The following is a 22,305-nucleotide window of genomic DNA, read 5'->3' on the forward strand; positions in this document are numbered from 1 at the left end:
ATGTGTAAAAAGAATTCAAATTGTACTTTTACTCTGACAGTACATTTTACTGCCCCATTAAAGCATCAGGATATTTTCCATCACATGGATTTACATCATTTTGTCATTATCATCTAGAGGATATCTCACACACACTGAAATGCTTAAAGTAGCATTAAAATTGATGCTGAAGACACAAAATGCTAGCAACCTTACCATATTGAGTGATGCAGGGCAAGGGGGATTCGCTACACGTTAGAGAATTAAATAAATAAGACCAAGCAGCCTGAGACTGCGATATAACATCTGATTCAGTGCAGTAACAAAGATATTAAACATACACATAATTGAGCACATGGGTTGAAACTAACAGGGGACAGAGCTCCTAAATCTTTGCACCTGCCTCCAATTTACAGAAATCATGACTGCTCTGCCTGTGTATTCTAAATTGTGGGTAAGGGATTTGCAAGTGGCCTGGACCTGGTGCTGCCAAATGTCAGAGCTGAAAATCCACGCCACCATAAATTTGAAAAACAGAGACATGCAAAAAAATCTTTCAGGGAAGATTCTAGAGCACAGAGAAAATAAAAATCACAGTTCTATTAACACAATGCTCCTGCAAATTTGTATGCTTTATCTATATCAGAAGCCAAAGTGCTTTCCATAATCAATTTATTTTGCAACAGTTTCTTCATATGTTTGATTGGCTATGCCCTGTGCAGCAAGAGTTTGCAAGTGAATCTTTCTGCTGACGCCAGCAAGCACTTTCAGAAAATTCATTATATTAGATAACAAAGCATTCGGTGCTGTTTGTATTGGGGTCACAACTTATTTAGTATCTGTGCTCTTTGTCCATTGCTCTGCCACTGTGGGCATTTCTCAGCCGGACATATTAAAAAAAAACGGGGCATAATGGCGAGTGACCTTTCAGCTCACTGTGATTATAATTAAAATAGAGTTTCTCCTTAACAATAATATAGCAATATCATCATCTTGTGCGGGCATAACTGGCCCTGAGGTACTCATTACCAGATCAAGTGAAGCAAGGGATGGTAATGAGCACCTCTGGGCCAGTAATGACCATAATCCTTGAACAAAATGAAGTTATCACTATTATCAATCTATGTGGCCTTATTCTGTCTTCTACACTTGTAACAATGCTATTTATCACAATTTTTGCATTCCAAAAGCAATTAGTTGCAATTTTTAGCAATTCGACAAAGCAAGTTGCAACTTTTTCAGCGATATATCTGGACCAAAGGACCTCTGGAGTTGCCCATGGATCAGTCAACGCACACACACACGCACACACATTCAAATGTTTTAACCGTTTTACAGCCTGGTATGTAATGTATGTGAACTATTGAATCAGCTAGTTAGGTTTTCACTGCAAATGGATTGATTTTCTTCCCCAGTTCACCCATTGATCACCTCTTGTGGTCACAAATTATCTATAAAAATGAGACTAATTAGTCTACAATATATCTAATGGCATTCAAGAATACCTTTGTAAACCACCAATAAAACTGGTTATTGTTAGGGATAGGGAGGCAGCCATCCAGCTGGTCACTTATGGAATGGTCAAAGAAGAGTAATATCTTGGTCCCTGTTTGGATCTAGGCTTTAATCCCCTTGGTCCTTGTTTAGGTCTAGGCTCTGATCAACTTTGTGCTTGCTTGGGTGTAGTCTTTCATCCTCGTTTGGATGTCAACTTTGTTCGGGCCTAGGATTTAATCCCAGCAACGTTCCATGGTTTTATGTAAGGACCCATGTTCCAGAACCGATTTCAAAATTACTTGTCTTATCTGAGAAATATTTCAGTAAAAGATAATCTAACAACTTTAGGATTTGACAACATAACCAATTTAAGTGTGTAGGAAAGAACTCCAGATGCAGGTTTACACTGAAGATAGACACAAAAAGCTGGAGTAACTCAGCGGGACAGGCAGCATCTCTGGAGAGAAGAAATGGGTGACATTTCGGGTCGAGAAGAAGGGTCACGACCCAAAACATCACCCATTACTTCTCTCCAGAGATACTGCCTGTCCTGCTGAGTTACTCCAATTTTTTGTGTCTAACTAATTTAATTAATGGAACAACACTTCATCCTGAGCACCGTGCCTCAGATTAAATTTTTGAAACACAGCCCACATTTGACTCCAGAGAGGACTGAGATTAACTATGGCCTGGGAAAAGTTAGATACGCGCATGAGTGAGGGAGGTGTGGAAGAATATATCATCATGGTCTCAAAAGTGGTGTGAAAAGTGTTGAAGGCTTAAGGCTTGAAAGGCTACAACTAGAGGCTGGTCCTGAACTGTCTACCTCATTGGAGACCCTCACACTATCTTTAATCAAACTTTACTGAACTTTATCTTGCACCAAACGTTATTCCCTTTATCATGTACCTACCTGTACACTGTGGATGGCTCGACTGTAATCATGTATTGTCTTGCCGCTGACTGGTTAGCACACAACAACAGCTTTTCACTGTACCTCGGTACACGTGACAATAAACCAAACTAAACTGAATTGAGCAAAATTGCTTGTTCTAACAGGCAAGGCTAAATAGACTACATCTATGCTGCAAACTTGATGTTAATGTGCAAATACTGTTTGGCAGTCATGAGAAGTTATGCAGATGTCAGGAAAAGCAGCAACAAACAGGAGCACAAGATTTAATGCATGGTCAAATATATCCAAAAGGTCACATCCACCTGAAAGATGGTACTGATGGCCTTCCTAGAGTTGTAGTCACACACAAAAAAAGGTGTGTTGACTACTAATAAGGCTTGAATCCTTAAGAAATCGTTTGACAGTGTGTGTTCCAAAAAGTTAACAGAAGACCTGTTTTACATTTGCTAACAGCTTGGCAATCATTTAGTAAGGCTTTAATTTAGAAATCTGCTAACTGATCTTTGTAACGCTCTTCAAATGTTGTTGTTGGACGCAATGGGAGTGAAACTGGATAGGGTTGGAAAACACGCAGTGGAGTTGCGCTGCTTAAATAATATATGCCCTTTAACCTGGTTCAATGTCAGCAGTGCAAACTACACCGTCTCCATGCATTGCCCTGGGCCCTAGTTTTGTGAAAGACTACGACCAGTTCAAGCTGGTAGGCACTGATTAAATCCAGCGCGGGTAGGAGTTGGGAGATGCCGGAGTTTTGTGGCTGTAAGGGATATGGTGGTCAGCGTTCACAAGTACATGCATGAGATGTAGATCTCCGGCAACAGTCACCAGCTGGACGGTAGGAGAGAGGTTCTCTCACAATAAGAGGCCATCCAGCCACAGCACAAGGCCACAGTTAGGTAATGGTAGCTGTTGAAGTCAAGCCCAGGAGTGGAGTGCCAAGGTTATGGATGCAGCCATGGCAAGAAGCTCAAAGATTTCACGGCTTGAGTAAAGGTTAAGGAATGCATCTTCAATGCTGCCTTCTTCCAACTCCTGCACCACATCCCCATTCTTCACCTACCAACAATCTTTGTCATTCATTGCCTAATCTTCATTATGACTCCTCATGTCCCACATGCATATCACTAACTTGAGCTTCACACACTCACCTTACAGCTTTCACACTGATAAGACAGACACCGCATCAATAAACCTTGGGGTGCGGGGGGTGGGAAGGGAAGCAGATATGACTGCACTGCACTGCCATCCACACCATCGAATGAGAGATTCTTATGTGAAGTAGCCGAGACCTGCAGTGGTCCGAGACTAACAAAGGCAACTCTTAACTAACTTTCTACATCTCATCCTATCTCCCTTTAGGGCCACAATCTATGCTGGTTTAAGTTCCAGATTGATTAAATTGATTGAAAGGTACAACATGGAAACAGGCCCTTTAGCCCACTGAGTCCACACTGACCATCGATCACCCACTCACACTAGTTCTATGTTATCTCACTTTTGTATCCACTCCCTGTACACTAGGGGCAATCTACAGAGGCCAATTAAATTACAAACCCACACGTCTTTGGAATGTGGGAGGAACCTGGAATCCCGGGATGATGCCATGCAGTCGCAAGGAGCAGGGACAGACTCCATGCAGACAGCACCCAAGATCAGGATCAAACCCAGGTCTCTGGCATGTTAAGGCAGCAACTCTACCAATGTGCCACTGTGAGAACATTCTTTTTTCTCCTGCATTCCTCTCACCATAAATGTACATTTGTTTTTCTCCTTCATCCAGTCCGATGTGAGTAGGCGACAGTTCAACAGGCGAGCCACAGTGAAGGCACAGTGGCAGGCAGTAGGAGACCCACAGCCACTAACCCAAATACTGACACAGCACGTTCTTGCGTATTAGCTCATCAGCAGGATCTACAGTACATGTGCTGATTCACACAAGTCATTGGGCACAAGCGCGCTACAGGGATGAGGGTAGTCCCAGTGTAGGAAGGAGCTGCAGATGCTGGTTTAAACCGAAGATAGACACAAATGCTGGAGTAACTCAGCGGGACAGGCAGCATCTCTGGAGAGAAGGAATGGGTGACGTTTCGGATCGAGACCCAGCTTCAGACTGAGGTCTGTGCTTTACTGGCTTTATGCACTTGACCACATGTACAAGAGTCGAGTCCAGCAACATCCTTCAGCGCAGCTCTACACAGGCCAAGGGCATGTCCTCCCTGTGGCAATGCAGCCTCCAGCGGCCAATGTTTCAGCTTTCACAGTGGCCCAGGCAGGACCAGCTTGTACATACACGAGCTGCAGCAGCAGTCTCAGCCTCCCTTGCCAATAACCCCATGGATCATCAGTCCGATTGTTGCTGTCAACTGATCTAGTGCAGGCTAATTTACCCGGCTCCTCACAGCTATCCACGTTTATTGGGAATGCCATGAGAATAACAGGATCTCACATTCAGGTCCAATAATTGTCAAGAAGGCCAACCCAAGCCTCGGATAGTGACAGTCACCTAAACATCCACCACAAACAATGATTCCCTTCACAGAGTATACCGTGCCAAAAAGTAAACTGCAACAGCCCAACAAGATCAATAACACCTGCCAAACCCTCACCGACTATTCTCTGGTAAGATGAGGGCACAGGTGCTATTTACATGGTTCCCCTATTCAAATCTGTAAATGTATCGCCATTCGTTCCTCTCCAGCTGCATCTCAATCTTTCACTTGTTTACCGAACAGCACTAGTTTAGATTAGAGATACAGAGCGGAAACAGGCCCTTCGGTCCGCCGAGTCCGCACCGACCAGCGATCCCCACACATTAACACTATCCTCCACACACATTAGGGACAATATTTACACTTATACCAAACCAATTCACTCACAAACCTGTACGTCTTTGGAGTGTGGGAGGAAACCGAAGATCTCAGAGAAAACTCACGTGGTCACGGGGAGAATGTACAGACTCTGTACAGACAGCACCCGTAGTCCGAATCGAACCCGGGTCTCTGGCGCTGTAAGCTCTGTGAGGCAGCTATTCTATTGTTGCACTACCCTGCTGCCCTATGCGAGCAACTTCAATGTAGAGAGCTTTCTTTAATTCATCTTTCTTCAAGGGACATGTACATTGGTGGCAATGTGGCCGTTTATTGTCTACACTGAATCACCCCAACCCAAGACGCAGTTAACACTCAGCCACAATGATGAGTCCAAATCACTTTTGTGACAGACCAGATAAGGATGATGTTTTTCTCCATGAAGGATCATAGTGAACCATGTGGGTCTTACTAATAGTTCACTTGGATTTAAATTCCCAGTCTCTGTGGTGGGATTCAACTCGTATCTAAGGGTCAATGGCACAGGCTAACCTCAATGTGATTGACCATGTGAATGAGGAATTATTGCTGGCCTTACCATCATAGAAACAGATAAATAAGACATCTGCAGCATGTACTACCAGTCATGGGCAGTGCAAACTCTAATCTGATGTAAGAAAGAAATGCACAAACACTGCCTGACAATAGGTTTAGGTGCAGGATCAGGTATCCATATTAGTTCTCCAAATCCAATCTCTTTTGTTGATGCTGTAACATGCCAAAAATGAGGGATTAGAAATTGGAAGCCTCCATCACCATCCTTTCCTTACAAGCCTTAGGCTTCCTGCAATCTTTGCAATTTGCAGAAGTGTCTTATTTTAGAATGCTGTTCTTGCAAGGACACTGTGAAAATGGAAGCAGATGGTGTAGCAATGGTGTTTTGATGTGACAAATTAGATTTTCATGCCCATCTATTTTTGAGATGGTTGATAGTTTCTGTAGCACTTGAAACTGTTCACAAATCCTCTTCAACATTCAAAATGGATCTAAAACTTGAGGAAAGGACATTTCGCTATTTGTTCTCCATGGTGTTTGAATCAGGGGATAAGGAGGTAAACCAGGCAGAATATTATTATAAAGACTCGATAGTTCTTAAAAAAGAAAAAAGCCTGCACTGCCTACTGTTAGTTGAAGCCTAAGGAATAAATGAAGATGATCAGAACAAATATTTCAATATTGCAATACAAAGCATGTCTTGTGTTTTGTTTTAATGAATGGTAAAAATAACTGAATGTGTGTTTGGGCACAGCGGTAGAGTTGCTGCCTTTCAGCACCAGAGACCCGGCTTTGATCCTGACTACGGGTGCTGTTTAAATGGAGTTTGCACGTTCTCCTTGTGACTGCGTGGGGTTTTTCCGGGCGCTCCTGTTTCCTTCAACACTCCAAAGACATGCAGGTTTGTAGGTTAATTGACTTTGGTAAAATTGTAAATTGTCCCTAGTGTGTAAGATAGTGCTAGTGTATGTGGTGATCGCTGATTGGTGTGGACTTGGTCGGCCGAAGGGCGTGTTTTGTGCACTGTATCTCTGAATTAAAGAGAAAATAAAAACAACGTGTTGGCATTGATGTACATGAATGACTTAAAACATTCTCAGGGATCAAATTCTTTTGGTGCTTTATAAATGAAGAATAAAGGAAATGTATTATAATCTGGGTTGCATTGATTGTTGGTGTTTTTCTAAGTATGACGTACATGAAAAACAATGAAACCAATCAAGACTACAGCAGCTCGGCCAATGAAACCATGCAGAACTGCACGGCTCACTACATACTACAGAAACCTTTATTGATCCCGAGTATGGACTTCCCAAGATTAATCGGAACCAGTTTATTATTTGTCATTAATTCAATTGTATAAAACTATCAGAGGGCGGCACGGTGGCACAGTGGTAGAATTGCTGCCTCACAGCGCCAGAGACCCGGGTTCGATCCCGACTACGGGTGCTGTCTGCAAGGAGTTTGTACATTCTCCCCGTGACCGCGTGGGTTTTCTCCGAGATCTCCGGTTTCCTCCCACACTCCAAAGACGTACAGGTTTGTAGGTTAATTGGCTTGGTGTAAATGTAAATTGTTCCTAGTGTGTGTAGGATAGTGTTAATGTGCTGGGAACACTGGTCGATGCAGACTCCGTGTGCCGAAGGGCCTGTTTCCGCGCTGTATCTCTAAACTAAACTAAACTATATTCTGGGATAGGGTTCTATGTAAAACCTCCTTCCCTCCAAGATATCAGCATTAGGGTTGAGTGGCTCCACACACAATCTGAGCTAAAGGTTCAGTGGTTCAAATTCCACTCCTGCAAGTGGAGCATAAGGAAATGTGTGGAGGACTGCGTTCCTACAAAAACCTTCCGAGTGTTTCCTAACCAGAAGCCTTGGATGAACCAGGAGATCCGCATTCTTCTGAGGAACAGATCCCGGGCATTCAGGTCTGGTGACGCAGAGGTCGATAAGAAGTCCAGATACGACCTTGATAAGGCCATCAAAAAGGCCAAAAGGGACTTCTGCAAGTTGGAAGATGGGGCGGATGTTCGGCAACTGTGGCAGGGTTTGAATGCCATCAGCTCCAACAAGGTGAAACCAGGAAGCAGCACTTCCTGACGAGTTCAATGCTTTGATAGGGACAACACTGATGTGTCTTCCCGAGCCCCATACACCCTGATGGTATTTCAGTCACAGTCACAGAGGCCGACGTCAGATGATCCTTCAGGGGAGGTGAACTGGAAAGCATCTGGACCTGATGGTATACTCGGTCGTGTTCGCAAAACCTGTGCAGACCAACTGGCTGGGTCTTTTACAGACATTTTCAACCTCTCACTGCTGAGGTTCCCACCTGCTTTAAGAGGGCATCAATAATACCAGTGCCCAAGAAGAGTAAGGTGACGTGCCTCAATGACTATCGACCAGTGGCACTAAAGTCCATGGTGATGAAGTGCTTTGAGAGGTTGGTTATGGTGCATATTAACTCCTACCTCGACAAGAACCTCGACACACTACAGTTTGCCTACCGTCACAACAGGTCAATGGAGAATGCGATCTCACTGGCTCTCCACACAACACTGGACCACTTGTACAATAAAAACACTTACATCACGCTGTTGTTTATAGACTACAGCTCGGCATTCAATACCATCATCCCCTCAAAGCACGCAGACCCTGCACTTCCTCGCCCTGGTCCACCATCCGGACACCAAGTGGCCAAGTGGCGGTCGCTGTTGTTTTCGGTCACGAGGGGGGCCCCTGGTGGGGGTCCCTCTACGCAGGGATTCTCCCCCTCTACATCGGGGACCTGGGGTGGAGGGTATTGTACCTACCAGGATATCTTCAGCCCTACCGCCTCCCCTACGCACAGGGTGTCCAAAGATGAGTCCCCTACAACCTGTTTCTCTCACGGTGCACAGACTTGCCAGCCGCCTGCCACTGTTGCGGGCTGGAAGAGTCTGTGTACCACCTGTATATGGAGTGTGGGAAGTTGCAGCCACTGTTCCATTATCTAAAGGAGCTGCTCCTTGCCTTCTGGCTGCATTTCTCACCCACCATCCTCATCTTTGAACACCCTGCGCGTAGGGGAGAGGGTAGGGCTGAAGATATCCTGGTTGGGTTGCTTCTGGACCTGGCCAAGCTGGACATCCGTGAGTCACGGCGCCAGGCAGAAGGGGGCCCTGCCAGAGCTGGCTGCCTGCCCCTTTTCCGGGGTTATGTCCATGCCCGGGTGGTACTAGAAAGGGATTACGCGCTGTCCATGGGCACCCTGGGGGATATCCGGGACCGATGGGCACCGCAGGGGGTTGAATGTAAGGATTGTAACATAGTTGTATAGTAGTAAATTTAGGATATTTGTTCGTATTGTATTATGGTGGTGGGTTCTGGTTTCTTTTATTGTATTGTAATATTATTTTTAATTATTGAATACATTTTTTGATTTAAAAAAATGCTGGTTATCAAGCTCACGAAACTGGGTCTCTGCGCATCCCTCTGCAATTGGATCCCCGACTTCCTCATCCACAGACCGTTCTGTTTGAATTGGCAGAAACACTTCTTCCTCATTAACAATCAGTATGGGAGCACCTCAATGCTGCGTGCTCAGCCCCTGCTCTACTCACTCTATACTCACGACTGTGTAGCCGGACACAGTGCGAACTCCATCTTCAAGTTCGCCGACGACACCACTGTTGTGGGACGAATTACAGATGGTGATGAGTCAGAGTATGCAAGTGAGATCGACCGATTGACCAAATGGTGCCAGCACAACAACCTGGCTCTCAATATCAGTAAAACCAATAAACTGATTGTGGACTTTGGAAGAGGAAGGATGAGGATCCACAATCCTGTTTATATCAACAGGACGATGGCGGAGAGAATCAAAAACTTCAAATTCCTGGGCGTGCATATATCGGAAGATCTTTCCTGAACCCAGCACACAGATGCAATTATAAATAAAGCACATCAATGCCTCTACTTCCTGAGAAGATTAAGGAGATTTGGTATGTCAGAGAGGATCCTTGAACTTCTACAGGTGCACAGTAGAGAGCATATTGACAGTAGAGTTACATCATGGTCTGGTTCAGCAACTTGAACGTCCAGGAGCGGAAAAGACTGCAAAAAGTTGTGAACACTGCCCAATCCATCACCGGCTCTGACCTCCCCACCATCGAAGGGATTTATCGGAGTCCTGCATCAAAAGAGCAGCCAGCATCATCAGAGACCCACACCTTCCTGGCCACACACTCATTTCACCACTGCCGTCAGGAAGAAGGTACAGTAGCTTGAAAACTCTCTCGTTTATCATATTGTTTACAGTATAATATGTTTACATATTCTGTTGTGCTGCAGCAAGTACAAAATTCATTGTTCAATCTGGGACATATGCCAATAAAACACTCTTGACTCTAATCTAGAATGACATCCTGATACAATGCTGGAGGTGGGAGGATTAATCTTACAACCAGTAACAGCCAAGTCGACAGCCAGTTCACCTCAGCATTATCCACATCAGTGGGTGATATGTGGGCAAAAATCAGAAACAACACCTTTCAAATAAAATTATCTTTGTTTAATCCTCTATGTTAAAGTAAATAAACTAGCTGCTCTGAAATATACTGCAAATGTGAGGAATGATAGAAAGAGAATTCTCCCCCCAAGATTCCCACAATGATAACTTTTGTTCTTTGCTCGCCTGCCGGGGAAACCATATCCTCTATATGAAAGCACAGAAGTAAGAATGAATTGACAAGGAGTTACTCTGCCTTATACACTAGGGTGCTTGGGAAAGATCAGATTAGTCATCTTTCCAGTTTTAATACCCTTTTCATTGCAAGCATTTGAATATGAGTAACACATTTTTTAAAGTAGGCAAATGTTACTCTTCTCATTAGTTTTATTTTAGTCTTCCTTGATTTTATTAAAGTATTTGGGTTTAAGTACAGGGAGCTCTCTGTTAAGCAAATGTTATGATTCAATGCCAATAATATTGTATAAAATCCACAGCCAACTTGCAATGAAAGGGAAATAATGTTGCTTATTTTCTGCAGCCATTCAAGTTAATTAAGTCATCCTTTTTACCTAAAACCCATTTAGCGTGTTTACTTTAAAAAAATGAATCAATAAAGTTGCATTTAAAATGCTAATTGTGCCACTTGCTGCACAAATAAATAATATGATTTATCTGATAATAGGTTATAAATCCAGAGGAAATCCTTTTACCTAATGAGCAATAGATGTGGTAGTCACTTCATAAGCTACTTGAAAGCTGACTGGGAAAACCTATTGCAGGCTGGCATCTCGTGATGCTTTAACATTGTGCCAGTGTAATTGTACATAAACATACTTACTGCTTTGACATCCAGAAGGAAAGCATTGGCGCACAGAAACGGGAAGGTTTGTCATAAATCTGAAAAAGAATTGAAACATTTTACTAAATTACAGAACGCTTTCTCATAACAAAGAAAATGTCAGCCTCAAACTCTAAGGAAAATGTGTCCAAACTAATTACTCTTTTCTTGTCAATCATGAGTCTCTATCCATTTTGTTTTGGTCAGAATAGAAGAAAGGGCATTTGATGACACAAATCCTCAATTAATATATATTTCTCATTATTTGACATTTTAAATGTTTAACCACTTTATTATGAATTATTATCCGATTTCCAAGCAGGTGTTTGCATGCAAACATGAGAAGTCTTAATGCATTACATTTAATATTTGTCAATACTTTAACAGCAATCTGTGGATTTGGTAAATTTGGACTAAATCAATTTGTGTACATGTACCCACTTTAACACTGCAATTTTAAAATAATTACCGGTTACAACTTCATGCTAAATGTGATTTTTCCTCCAAGGATGACTGATCTTTAGGCCATCTGAAAAATCTTCTCCTGTCCTTCAAAAACATTATTAATTCCCTACCAAACCAATCATTTTCATTTCCAACATGGCTTATTTGTCCACATTGTACTTTTTCTTCATGACTTGATACAACCCTTCCTAATTCAACATTTGCTTAGGTTTCAAAGTCTTAATTGATATATTTGTCAAACAGTTATACTTATGTTAAATAATCTAATATTTTAGTGCTGTTTACAGCACATTTTACCTGATTGCTTTAAAGATTTAGTTCCCACTAGCTAACTTTCAAATGTCTGTTTCTGATGAGTGAACATAATTCAAATCAGTCCATACCTTTCAAGATATTTTCCACACACCAAAGGATTTCTGATTGTAAATATCAAATCGATGTATGGAATAAAAACATGATCTTTCTTAACCCCTTAAGTAAAGTTCACATTTAACCTTTTCAAGAAAATATTAAATATTAATTTGAATATTAAAAAAATCCCACTGAATCTTGAAACCAATAATATTAAGACTTTCTATTTGTATTTACTGCTTAATAATACTAAATAATGTCACAAAGTGTAAATAACTGTGCACTTCAATGACATTCTTGGACAACTTCAAAAAAAACATTAGGACTTATATTTGCATTGGTAAATTTAAGTTTTTATTTTTATGAATGAAAAGAATACTTGGACACAGGGGGCTGAAATGGGATATTCTGGAGGAATTAATGTGCTTTGATATTATTTTGAAATGAGCTTGAGTAAAGCATGAAAGAGAAGAAAGCTCATACTTGACTTTGGCTTGTTGGACTGCCACAGGGTCCTTCAGGTCCCGATCCCAAGGCAGCTTTCCACATAGCCACTGCAGCATGCAGTAGCCGAGGATTTCCAGGTCACTTCGTCTGGATAGAGCTAAGAGAATGTGATTGAGGAAAGGGAATTAAGAATGAAGGATTAAAAAAATCACTTGAGAGAAAAAATATAGAGAAATCTTTCATTTAACTGCTGTTGATGAAATGTGTAAAAATCCAAGCAGGCAAGTGTCTTGTTTGTTCAGCTGCACTGGAGTTGGAACGCCCAAGATTTTGGCCTTGGTTCACAGACAGGCTGTGACTTGTGTAATAAAAGCAGAGGTCAGTTTCCTTACCTCCCCCCAAACCTCATCCTTCCTTCGTCTGGCCTGTCACATGAACTTGATCCCCGTGGCCTCTGACATGATCCAGACAGCTCATAATCCAGCAGCAACACTTTCTCAAAGAGCCAGCAGTAAAACAAAGAAATAAATGTCTGCCTCCAAATTGCTAACACATGTTCCAGGAAGTCCACAGGGTCTGAATCACCCGTACAGAGACCCTGCACATAGACTAAACAGTGATGGCCTTTCCCTTACTGCATGTGTAAGAAGTTTGAGGTAAAGGCAAAACTGCCATCTAGTGTAGAGTAAGAACTGCAAAAATCAGCACATTAGTTGTTTCATTCGGTTCAGCTGCATTCTTTACAAATAAATAGAATACTGGATAACTTGCTGAAAACAAATATTATTAGCGTGGGTAATCAAAAAACTCATACACTGGTAGCATATTTTGTTTTACACATATCCAAACATTACTGAAGACATGCATTGGTCCGGTTTTTAAATTATTTAACTTTACCCTAGCTGCAGATCTGATCAGAGCAAAGATGGTTTCTGCAATTTAATATTCAATATGCAATACTTGGTTTATTATCTAGCCACACGATCTGACATGGATACTGTGACAAATGAACACAGAATCAGGCTCCAATATCATAACTGTGTTGATGTAATTCCACTTCAGCATATTTCAAATGCTTTGAATCTATTCACATTGTGGATTTATATCAATTTCATCCCGAACCTTTTATTTTAAATCACTATTATTCTAGCTGAAATACCAGAAGGCACATCTAGCCACTTGTGGAGAAACTACCTCTTCAACAATATTGAAATATCTTAGTTCTATCTTAAATAATCAATAGGAGTTCATTATCGAATTTGTGTATTGATTGGGTAATGGCATTCCTATAAATGATTTTTTTTATTGAAGAACTTTACCCAAAGGTTCACCTTAAGAATGATACCACATATCAAATGGCTCTAGAAATTATTGAACTACAAGAAAAAAATACTAACTTGACCTGTTCCAACACCCGCCTCATTAATTCTCAATCAAATCTATTATCTTGACATACTAATCCAGCAGTGTTGAGTAGATTGAAGGGATTAGTTTAAGTGTTGACATTGTGGTAGTACTGCTGGTTCAGAGACAGTATTCTGTGCACTACCTTCACACATTCAGTTTAGTTTAGTTTAAAAATACAGCGGGGAAACAGGCCGTTTGGCCCACTGAGTCCACAACGACCAGCGATCCCTACACATTAACACTATTCCACATACACTAGGGACAGTTTTACATTTATACCATGCCAAGTAACGTGCAAACCTGTACATCTTGATCTGAAGATCTCGGAGAAAACCCACGCGGTCACGATGAGAACGTACAAACTCCATACAGACACACCCCGTATATTGAGATTGTACCCGGGTCTCTGGCGCTGTAAGGCAGCAGCTCTACTGCTGCGCACATAATCCAGCAGCATAATTTGTGACAGGACTACAGCTAGTGGCTTTGATCTTTCCATTATTTAGTCCAAGAGAAACATTGCTCACCAATATTTTAGTAGTCTGATAAATTAAAGAATGAAGAGGTAAAGGCAGAGCTGCCAAGTTTTGTCAGAGCATTTCAGTATTCCAGTATCTGAAAATCAGTATTTTGCTGAGGAAATCAGTATTTTTACACAGTTCCATTTTGCTGAAAAAAATGTTTTTTTTAATGTGCAGTCATACCCATGTAAGAGTACAAGAATGCATAACTTTGCTACCAATTGACATATCTTCTACGCACCTTACTTGAAAGTGCATTCTTTGCCATCTCTTTGTATACTGCGGTTTGAACGGCTGCTTCCTGCTTTTAGCACCAGATGATGATGTCGGCCATTTTGGAAGCCTCTCTCTCTCCCTCGCTCTCTATCCCTCCCTCACTCCCTTTCCCTCCTTCCTCTTTCCCTCCTTCTCCCTCCCTCCCTCCCTCCATCTCTCCCTCCCTCTCTCCCTCCCTCTCTCCCTCCCATCCTCCCTCCCTCTCTCCCATCCTCCCTCCCTCCCTCACCCCTCCCTCCCACCTTTTTTTCTCCCTCCTTCTCTTATTCCCTCACTCCCTCTCTCCTTCTCCCTCTCTCCTTCTCCCTCCCCGAACAGTCTGTGGCCCATAGTGCTGTGCCATAGCACTATGTGTAAAGGCAATAGCACTCCAGCAGGTAGCGCTATAATTAGAACCCCTGGCGTTGTTCGTTTAAATTCCCACGCGTTAAACTGACAGCGCTGTTTAAACCTGGAGCGGGACAGGCAGATCAAAGCTTACAAAACTAATCATCCAGATCTTGAAATTTCAAATACCATTAGATTTAATCTGCTATCATTTTTAGAGTTACAGTATGACTTTTTATATCCTTGCATTTTTTAAGCAGCAAGATGAAACAGGAAGTCGGACCGATTTTTTTTTTAAATCCGTATTTTTCAAAGCAAAAGTGTACATCCGTATTCTTATCGCATTTCCGTACAAAATACAGAAAATCCGTACTTGGCAGCTCTGTAAAGGTGAAGCAGAGCTAGAAATACAAGCATTATAGAAAAAGAACCTATGTGAGCAAAGCTCACACCATTTTAACCCTTGCTTTTTAATTTGATATGCATAGCTGTCAGAATTCTATTAGTTGCCAGACTGGCATTAGTTGCCATTAGTTGCCAGACTTGTAGGCCTTCAAACTGTACCGCATGGTTATAAATATGTCCATGATTGAAGTATGAATCTATGTTCTCCCACAAAGTGTTAGCATCTGGATAAGTCTTATCAGTGGATCCAAAGGAATTATTCTTGCAAGTATTTTGTGGTGATTGCATTTAATTCACTTAACATTGGATTTTCAGTTCACGATATAGCTCAGAAAAATTCAAAATGCCTACCACTAAAATCTCACTATATAATAAACATCTGCTGGAACAGAGTTCAACAGAAATGCCATTGAAACTACTGTTTGCAATAAAAAATAGACCTTCAGTGGTATACTTGCAAACAGACAATTCTTTAAAAAAAACGTCTAATTTTGCAAAATGCAATATTTTGCTATCTCCAGAGAAATTAGATATCGACTGCATGCTTCAGTGACTAGAAATACTGCTGCAAAGCAGCCCGTGCATTAATCTAGACACTACCATTTCAGTGACACTAACAATGTTAAAAAGTTCAAACATAACTCGGGTACAGTAATAATTCGCAGTAATTATCAAAAGCTGACAGTGCAGGATTTTAATTAATAAAGTTATTCATTGTGCTCTCTAGTAATTTGCTTGTAATATTGACAACAATAAAGTATTTTGCTCCGTGATAGATCAAGCAGTACAAGCTTGACCTCTGCTTTGCTTCAAATGATACGTGAGAATAATGGGCAACACTATAATTAGTCTGTCTGTGTAATGGGTGTTATGTATTAGAGCAGTATGACACAGGCATTCATGTTTACTCCACTGCTAAAGTGACCATAAGGAGTTTATCAGTTCAGCAGACAACAGTCCAACCTGCCTTAGGTTATTTTGTGTGTTAACCCTAAAGGCTGAGAATAAAATAAACAGAAATAAACTTCTTGCATAGCATTGTGAAGAAGCTACATTATTGTTGCACAAGCTGCTATTTGGGACATCCTGCAACAGGCAATGAATGCAGAGGGACCATAAAAAATCAATTTAAAACATTTGTTTAAAAAAATCGAATGTTTCAATAAAAAATACTAATCAAAATCTATACTTTTACTAAAACTCTCATCTTGACCACTTCCGGTCTGCGTTGTATTTAAATTTGCGCAAAAATGATCCCCCATAGCGCTACGATTTTTCGCCACCTTACTCACCATTCACCTCTGCTGCAAGTCAAATAAGTTTTGTTCCGATCGGAGAAATAGTACAAAAGTTATGAAGGATTAAAAATCATAAAAACCTCCCCTTCCGGAACCCGTTGTCAATAACGCGGCGAGGAGAATAAAAAGCTGAAGGAGCGGAGTGTGTTGAGCAACTCACGGAGAGTCAGCGGCCTGCGGAGTCAGCAGCTTGGAACTCAGCGACCAGCACGACCGGCCGGAAGCTGGTGAGTTGAACCGGAAGCCTCTGAGTGAAGCCGGAGTGGGACCGGGATCTGCTGCATGAGGCCGAAAGCTGAAGGTGCGGGGTGAGCAGAGTGCGAGCCCCTCCCTCCCCACACATCCTCTTCCCCCCATCCCTCCTCCACACCCCTTTCCCCACGCCTCCCCCCCTTTCCCCACGCCTCCCCCTCTTTCCCCACACTGCAATAGTAACTGCCACATTTCACCTACTCCTGATTTGAGTCAAGTGTATTTGGGTGGTTATAGGGAGAGCCATTTGATGAACAATACCCACCCTCAAACTTAATCTAGTAGTCGGGGGTCTTTAGGTAGCTACTCCAGTTGAGGAGTGTAGGAAGGAACTGCAGATGCTGGTTTAAACCGAAGATAGACACAAATTGCTGAAGTAACTCAGCGGGATAGGCAGCATCTCTGGAGAGAAGGAATGGGTGACATTTTAGGTCAAAACCTTTCTTCTGACTTCTTCAGTCTGAAGAAGTGTCTCGACCCGAAATGTCACCCATTCCTTCTCTCCCAAGATGCTGCCTGTCCCGCTGAGTTACTGCAGAATTTTGTGTCTATCTTTAGTCCAGTCAAGGTACTTGTTAATGGCAGCCCCAGGCTGTTAAATGTTGGACCTCAATGATACTAAAGAAGCTAAAGACGCTGAATGCCAGTTAAGCCCTCTCTTGCTGTGTTCAATGATCCAACAATGTAATTTCACCCCAATTACAGGACACTTACTGACTACACGGGAGTCTATTCAAATTTCCACAACAGTCACATGGTGGTCACTATGATTTTGCTACTGTGTTGAAAATCGTGTCAAATTTTCCTTGGATCTGGAACCTACCAGACTCAATCTAGCATCACGCAGACACACAAGTCTGGCATAACTCATCCGCACACCATGGGCAGTTCTCCATTGAACAACTGACAGCATATCTGGCTTAATGCTGAAAGCCTGGGTCATCCGTGCTGAACAGCTCAATGTTTCCTCACCAAGGATACAGGTAAGCATGCACAAGCCAGTCCATCCAGCCATGGCTCTGTCTCTTGCCACATTACCACTACAAAATGTTGCAATGGTGTCAAAAGTGCACAGCAAGATGACGGATAGAGCACGGCAGTAGGCTCATGATCCAGTCTGTGTGCATTCTGCCAGCCAGATGCTTGTAGTGTTCAATTTTTACTCCGCCACAATTGCAAGAATCCCTATGTTTAGTTTAGTTTAGAGATACATTGTGGAAACAGGCCCTTCGGCCCACCGAGTCCGTGCTGACCAGTGATCCCTGTACACTTGCACTATCCTACACCCTAGGGAAAATGTACAATCTTTACCAAAGCCAACTAACCTCCAAGCCTGTACATCTTTAGAGTGTGGGAGGAAACCAGCGCTCCCGGGGAAAACTTTATGGTATAATAGAACGTTATTTATTCCAGAAGGGAAATTGGTCTGCCAATGGTCATGGTGCATGAAAGAAACCCACATGGTCACGGGTATTATGTACAAACACCGTACAGACAACACCCCCCTTATCATGATCGAACCCGGGTCTCTGGCACTGTGAGGCATCAACTCTACCACTGCGCCCCTGTGCCACAATACTATTAAGCTGCTATTTCAGTATAGAGACCACCGATGTTTGTTGATGTCATCCCAATTCAAAGCACCAGCTAATGGTTACCAGCTACTAATGACCTTTAGTTGTCACCAAACATATTAATAACCATTTCAACTAGCTAGGTCAGTGGTTCTCAAATGGGGGTACGCGTACCCCTGGGGGTACGTGAAGGCACTCCAGGGGGTACGTGAGATTTTAAAATATAGGCCTACATATATGTAGGCCTATATTTTTGCGCTGGTTAGGGGGTGAAAAAATATTTCACAGGGGGTACATCACTGAAAAAAGGTTGAGAACCACTGAGCTAGGTCTTCTTCTTCTTGCGTATGGCGTGCACAGCCTAAAGTTGTAGGACAACTTGCTCTAGTTGATCTTATTTGATTGTGCACGCAGGGTTGATTGCATTCGTCAAAACAGGGCGGACCACGTGAAGGTTGCAATCTACCACCCCCACCAGCTAGGTTAAGTCAGATGAATCAACTTTACATGAAGTAATTGCTATTACATAAACAACTAAGGAACATGTGAACATTTAGGTTAAACCTCCAGTAAACAAAAGCCTAAAAGCAGGTAGTTCTGATAATAACACGTGTCGAATTAGGCAACAATATTCGTATGAAGCCACCCTAATCGGATATAATGCAACTGCAAATGAGTACCATGTGCATAAGAAAGAAGCTGTTAGGCATACAGCATAGGAATACATAGCTGCTTTGTGCTTGGAGATGGTATTTATTCAGATTTTGTGCTCTTTTTTAACCATCTTATTACAATTTTGTGTTTTGTTTATCGTAACAATGAGCAACACAGATGATAAGAATGGGTATAGGAAGTGATGTGCTAATGTTAATGTGATAGGAGAAAAGCCATTACTCTTGATCAAAAACTAGAGGCATCAAACACTTTGAGAAAAAACTAAAGAACACACAATATAATTCGAGCTACTGGCCTTAAGGAGTCTACACATTATACTGTAAGGCATAATACCAGTAACATAAAAGAAAGTTGTCTGCTTGGAACAAATATAAATGCAAGCAAAACTGCCTGGGCAATGGCAAAGGTAGTGGAGGAGAGTGAGATAGATAATAGGTGCAGTAGGCAGCCATTCAGCCCTTCGTGCCAGCACTGCCATTCACTGTGATCATAGCTGATCATCCCCAATCAGTACCCCGTTCCTGCCTTTACCTAGGTATGTTACAATACTTATCTTCAGCGGCGCTGCAATTCTGCCACTGGTCGTGTGCGCGATTTTGGCGTGTTTGAGGGGGGGGGGGGCGAGGTTAAAACGCGTTTTCTTTCCGACCTGGTCCTGGATTATATTTTGTTGGAGTGCAAGATGTTGCTAAAGAATTGTTCCGACGGCCGTTCTGTGTGTTTAAAAAAAAATTTAACCCGACAAGTTAATCACTGGAGTGATTTTAAAATCAGCTTCTGAGGCCGTCAATGCCGACAACGGGGCCGGATTTTATGTAGGGAACAGGTAAAAGAAAGTAGTTTATTTTTATGTATAAAAGTGTTTCTTAAGATGTATTTAATTCACATTTTATGTTGCGAAACGGTGATTTTTTCCCCTGAAAAAACCAGCAGTGTATTTGCTGCCGATATGGGCGACTAAATCACCGCAACCTCAAAGTTCCAAATGGTCCCGTTCCAGAAAATCCCACAGGCAAGTTTATTTAAATGGCCATTAATTTACAGGTATTAAACATTAAATTCCTTCCATTTGGCCTATAAACCCATGACAATGAGATTTAAAAATTATGTTATATTGTGAATTCTTGTGTGAATTTGGACACTTAGGCTATTTAAAAATGTTAATCTATTCTTAAGAAATGGATAGATGTTTAGATCTAGTAATTGAATTTTGTAATTAGCTACAATTAGGTAACTAACTAACTATGCTTTAATTTCAGGTCATCTAAGTAAGATTGTTTCATATTTGTTTCAGAATGCTTCAATCTATAATAACTGAAATTTTATTTCAGTTCTCTGAAATTTTAAGAAAGTTATGGGCTTTTAACTGTTCTCGATCACAGCTTTTGTGTTAAGTCAATGAAAAAGTAATAGGGAACAAGATGCTCATTTCCGAGTATGAAAATGGCCATAACTTTTTTAATACTGAAGATATGAAAGTGAATTAGGTGCCAAATTAAACTTCTTTTTATGCTTTATCTGATGGGATAAATTAAAGACTTGATTTTTAAAATTGACTCTGCTATCTTTAAGAGCCCTATCTAGCTCCGTTTTGAAAGTATCCAGAGAACTGGCCTCCACTGCCCTCTGAGGCAGAGAATCCCCCAGACTCACAACTCTCTGTGAGAAAAAGTGTTTCCTCATCTCCATTCTCAATGGCTTACCCCTTATTCTTATGTTCCTGAGTTTGTGGACTGAAGGATAAATAAGGATAAGCATGTTCTGGGACAAGTATTTTTTTACAATCTAAAGAAAGGCACTGATTATTCACAACACCCTGAAAAGAAAACCTGAAAACTCTGGTGCTCTGGCACCTTTCTATTCCAGCAGTGGCTAGTTTGTAGAATATAATAAATGCTATAGCCTGCATAGTGTGAAAGCATGCTGAAAAGCTGCAAATACGGACCATGCTGCTGCAAATAAATTATTTCCTATTGTAATGGGAATAATTGAGGAGCAAGCTTACACCCTAAATCAAATATTTCATTTTGATGAAACAGGGTTGCATTGGAAAAGGATGTATTGCAAGGATAAGAGCCATATGCTGCTAGTTTCAAGGCAGCAGAAAATCAATTGACTGTGCTGTTTGGATGGACTGGAAGCTTAAGCTATGATAGTGTACCACTCAGCCAATCCCGGTCCTTTGAAAGGCTTGACCAGGTCAAGCCTATGTTGATGACCGGGACAATTTCTTCCTCTACCTTCCACTACCTGCAACCTCCGGCAACCACCTGCAACCTCCGGCAACCACCTTCAACTAGCATCGCAACTGGGTTCGACTTAAAAATTACCTATTTTTAGTCGCGGCAGGTTTTGAATTTTTTGAAATAATCGCCGGAACATAGAAGAAGCGGAAACCACTTTCGACCATTAGGGAGACTGACAAAAACCTCTGGGAACCGCATGGAAACCTTGGGTGGGGCGCAAAGTCTCCAGAGGTTTCCGTTCAGGTTTCCTAAGTGGCACAGGGGCATAACACCTCCAGAGACCCGGGTTCCATCCTGACTACAAGTGCTGTCTGTATAGTTTGTCCATTTTTCCCGTGTTTTCTCTAGGTGCCCCGCTTTCCTCCCATATTCCCGTTTCTGTAAATTTCCCTAGTGTGTAGGATAAAACCAGTGTATCGGATTCGCTGGTTGGCATGGACTCAGTGGGCCGAAGGGCCTGTTTCCACGCTGTAGCTCTAAACTAAACTAATCTGCACTTGCAGACCTGTCAGGCCATATGAAAGTTCTATTTTTGCTTCCCAACACCACCTCCTCCTACAGCTGCTTGACCAAGGTGTAACATTTTAGGCTTAGTATTCCAGGTGCAGATTTAAAAGATTGATTGTAGCTACAGAAAATTACGCAGCCGAGACCAACCTCCCTTCCATTGACTTCATCTACACTTCACACTGCCTCAGCAAGACCAGCAGCATAATCAATGATGAGTCCAGGGCCGGATTTAGATGAAGAATGGCCCTAGGCTATTCCACTTGTGAGGCCCCTCCCAATCAGCCTATGAAGCCCATAGGTAAATCCGGCCCTGCCGAGGCCCCCCTAGATCTCGAGGCCCTAAGCTTAAGCTTGCGAGGCTTATACGTAAATCCGGCCCTGGATGAGTCTCACCCCGACACTCCCTCTTCTCTCCTTTCCCATCAGGCATGAGGTACAAAAGTGTGAAAATACACATCTCCAGAT

General features: G+C 42.1%; 1 protein-coding gene across 5 annotated transcripts in view; it reads right to left on the reverse strand.

Moving 5' to 3' along the window:
• Positions 1 to 22,305, reverse strand: part of vrk2 (VRK serine/threonine kinase 2) — a 91,373-nt gene that overhangs the window by 29,430 nt on the left and 39,638 nt on the right. For all 5 annotated transcript variants that reach the window (XM_033025170.1, XM_033025169.1, XM_033025166.1 and 2 more), the window contains 2 exons: positions 12,386 to 12,506; positions 11,087 to 11,145 (listed from right to left, as the gene is read on the reverse strand). In XM_033025170.1, the coding sequence (XP_032881061.1) occupies positions 11,087 to 11,145; positions 12,386 to 12,506 (180 nt within the window). The remainder of the gene's footprint in view (positions 1 to 11,086; positions 11,146 to 12,385; positions 12,507 to 22,305) is intronic.

This window comes from Amblyraja radiata, chromosome 8 (assembly GCF_010909765.2).
Source record: "Amblyraja radiata isolate CabotCenter1 chromosome 8, sAmbRad1.1.pri, whole genome shotgun sequence".
Taxonomy (NCBI): domain Eukaryota; kingdom Metazoa; phylum Chordata; class Chondrichthyes; order Rajiformes; family Rajidae; genus Amblyraja; species Amblyraja radiata.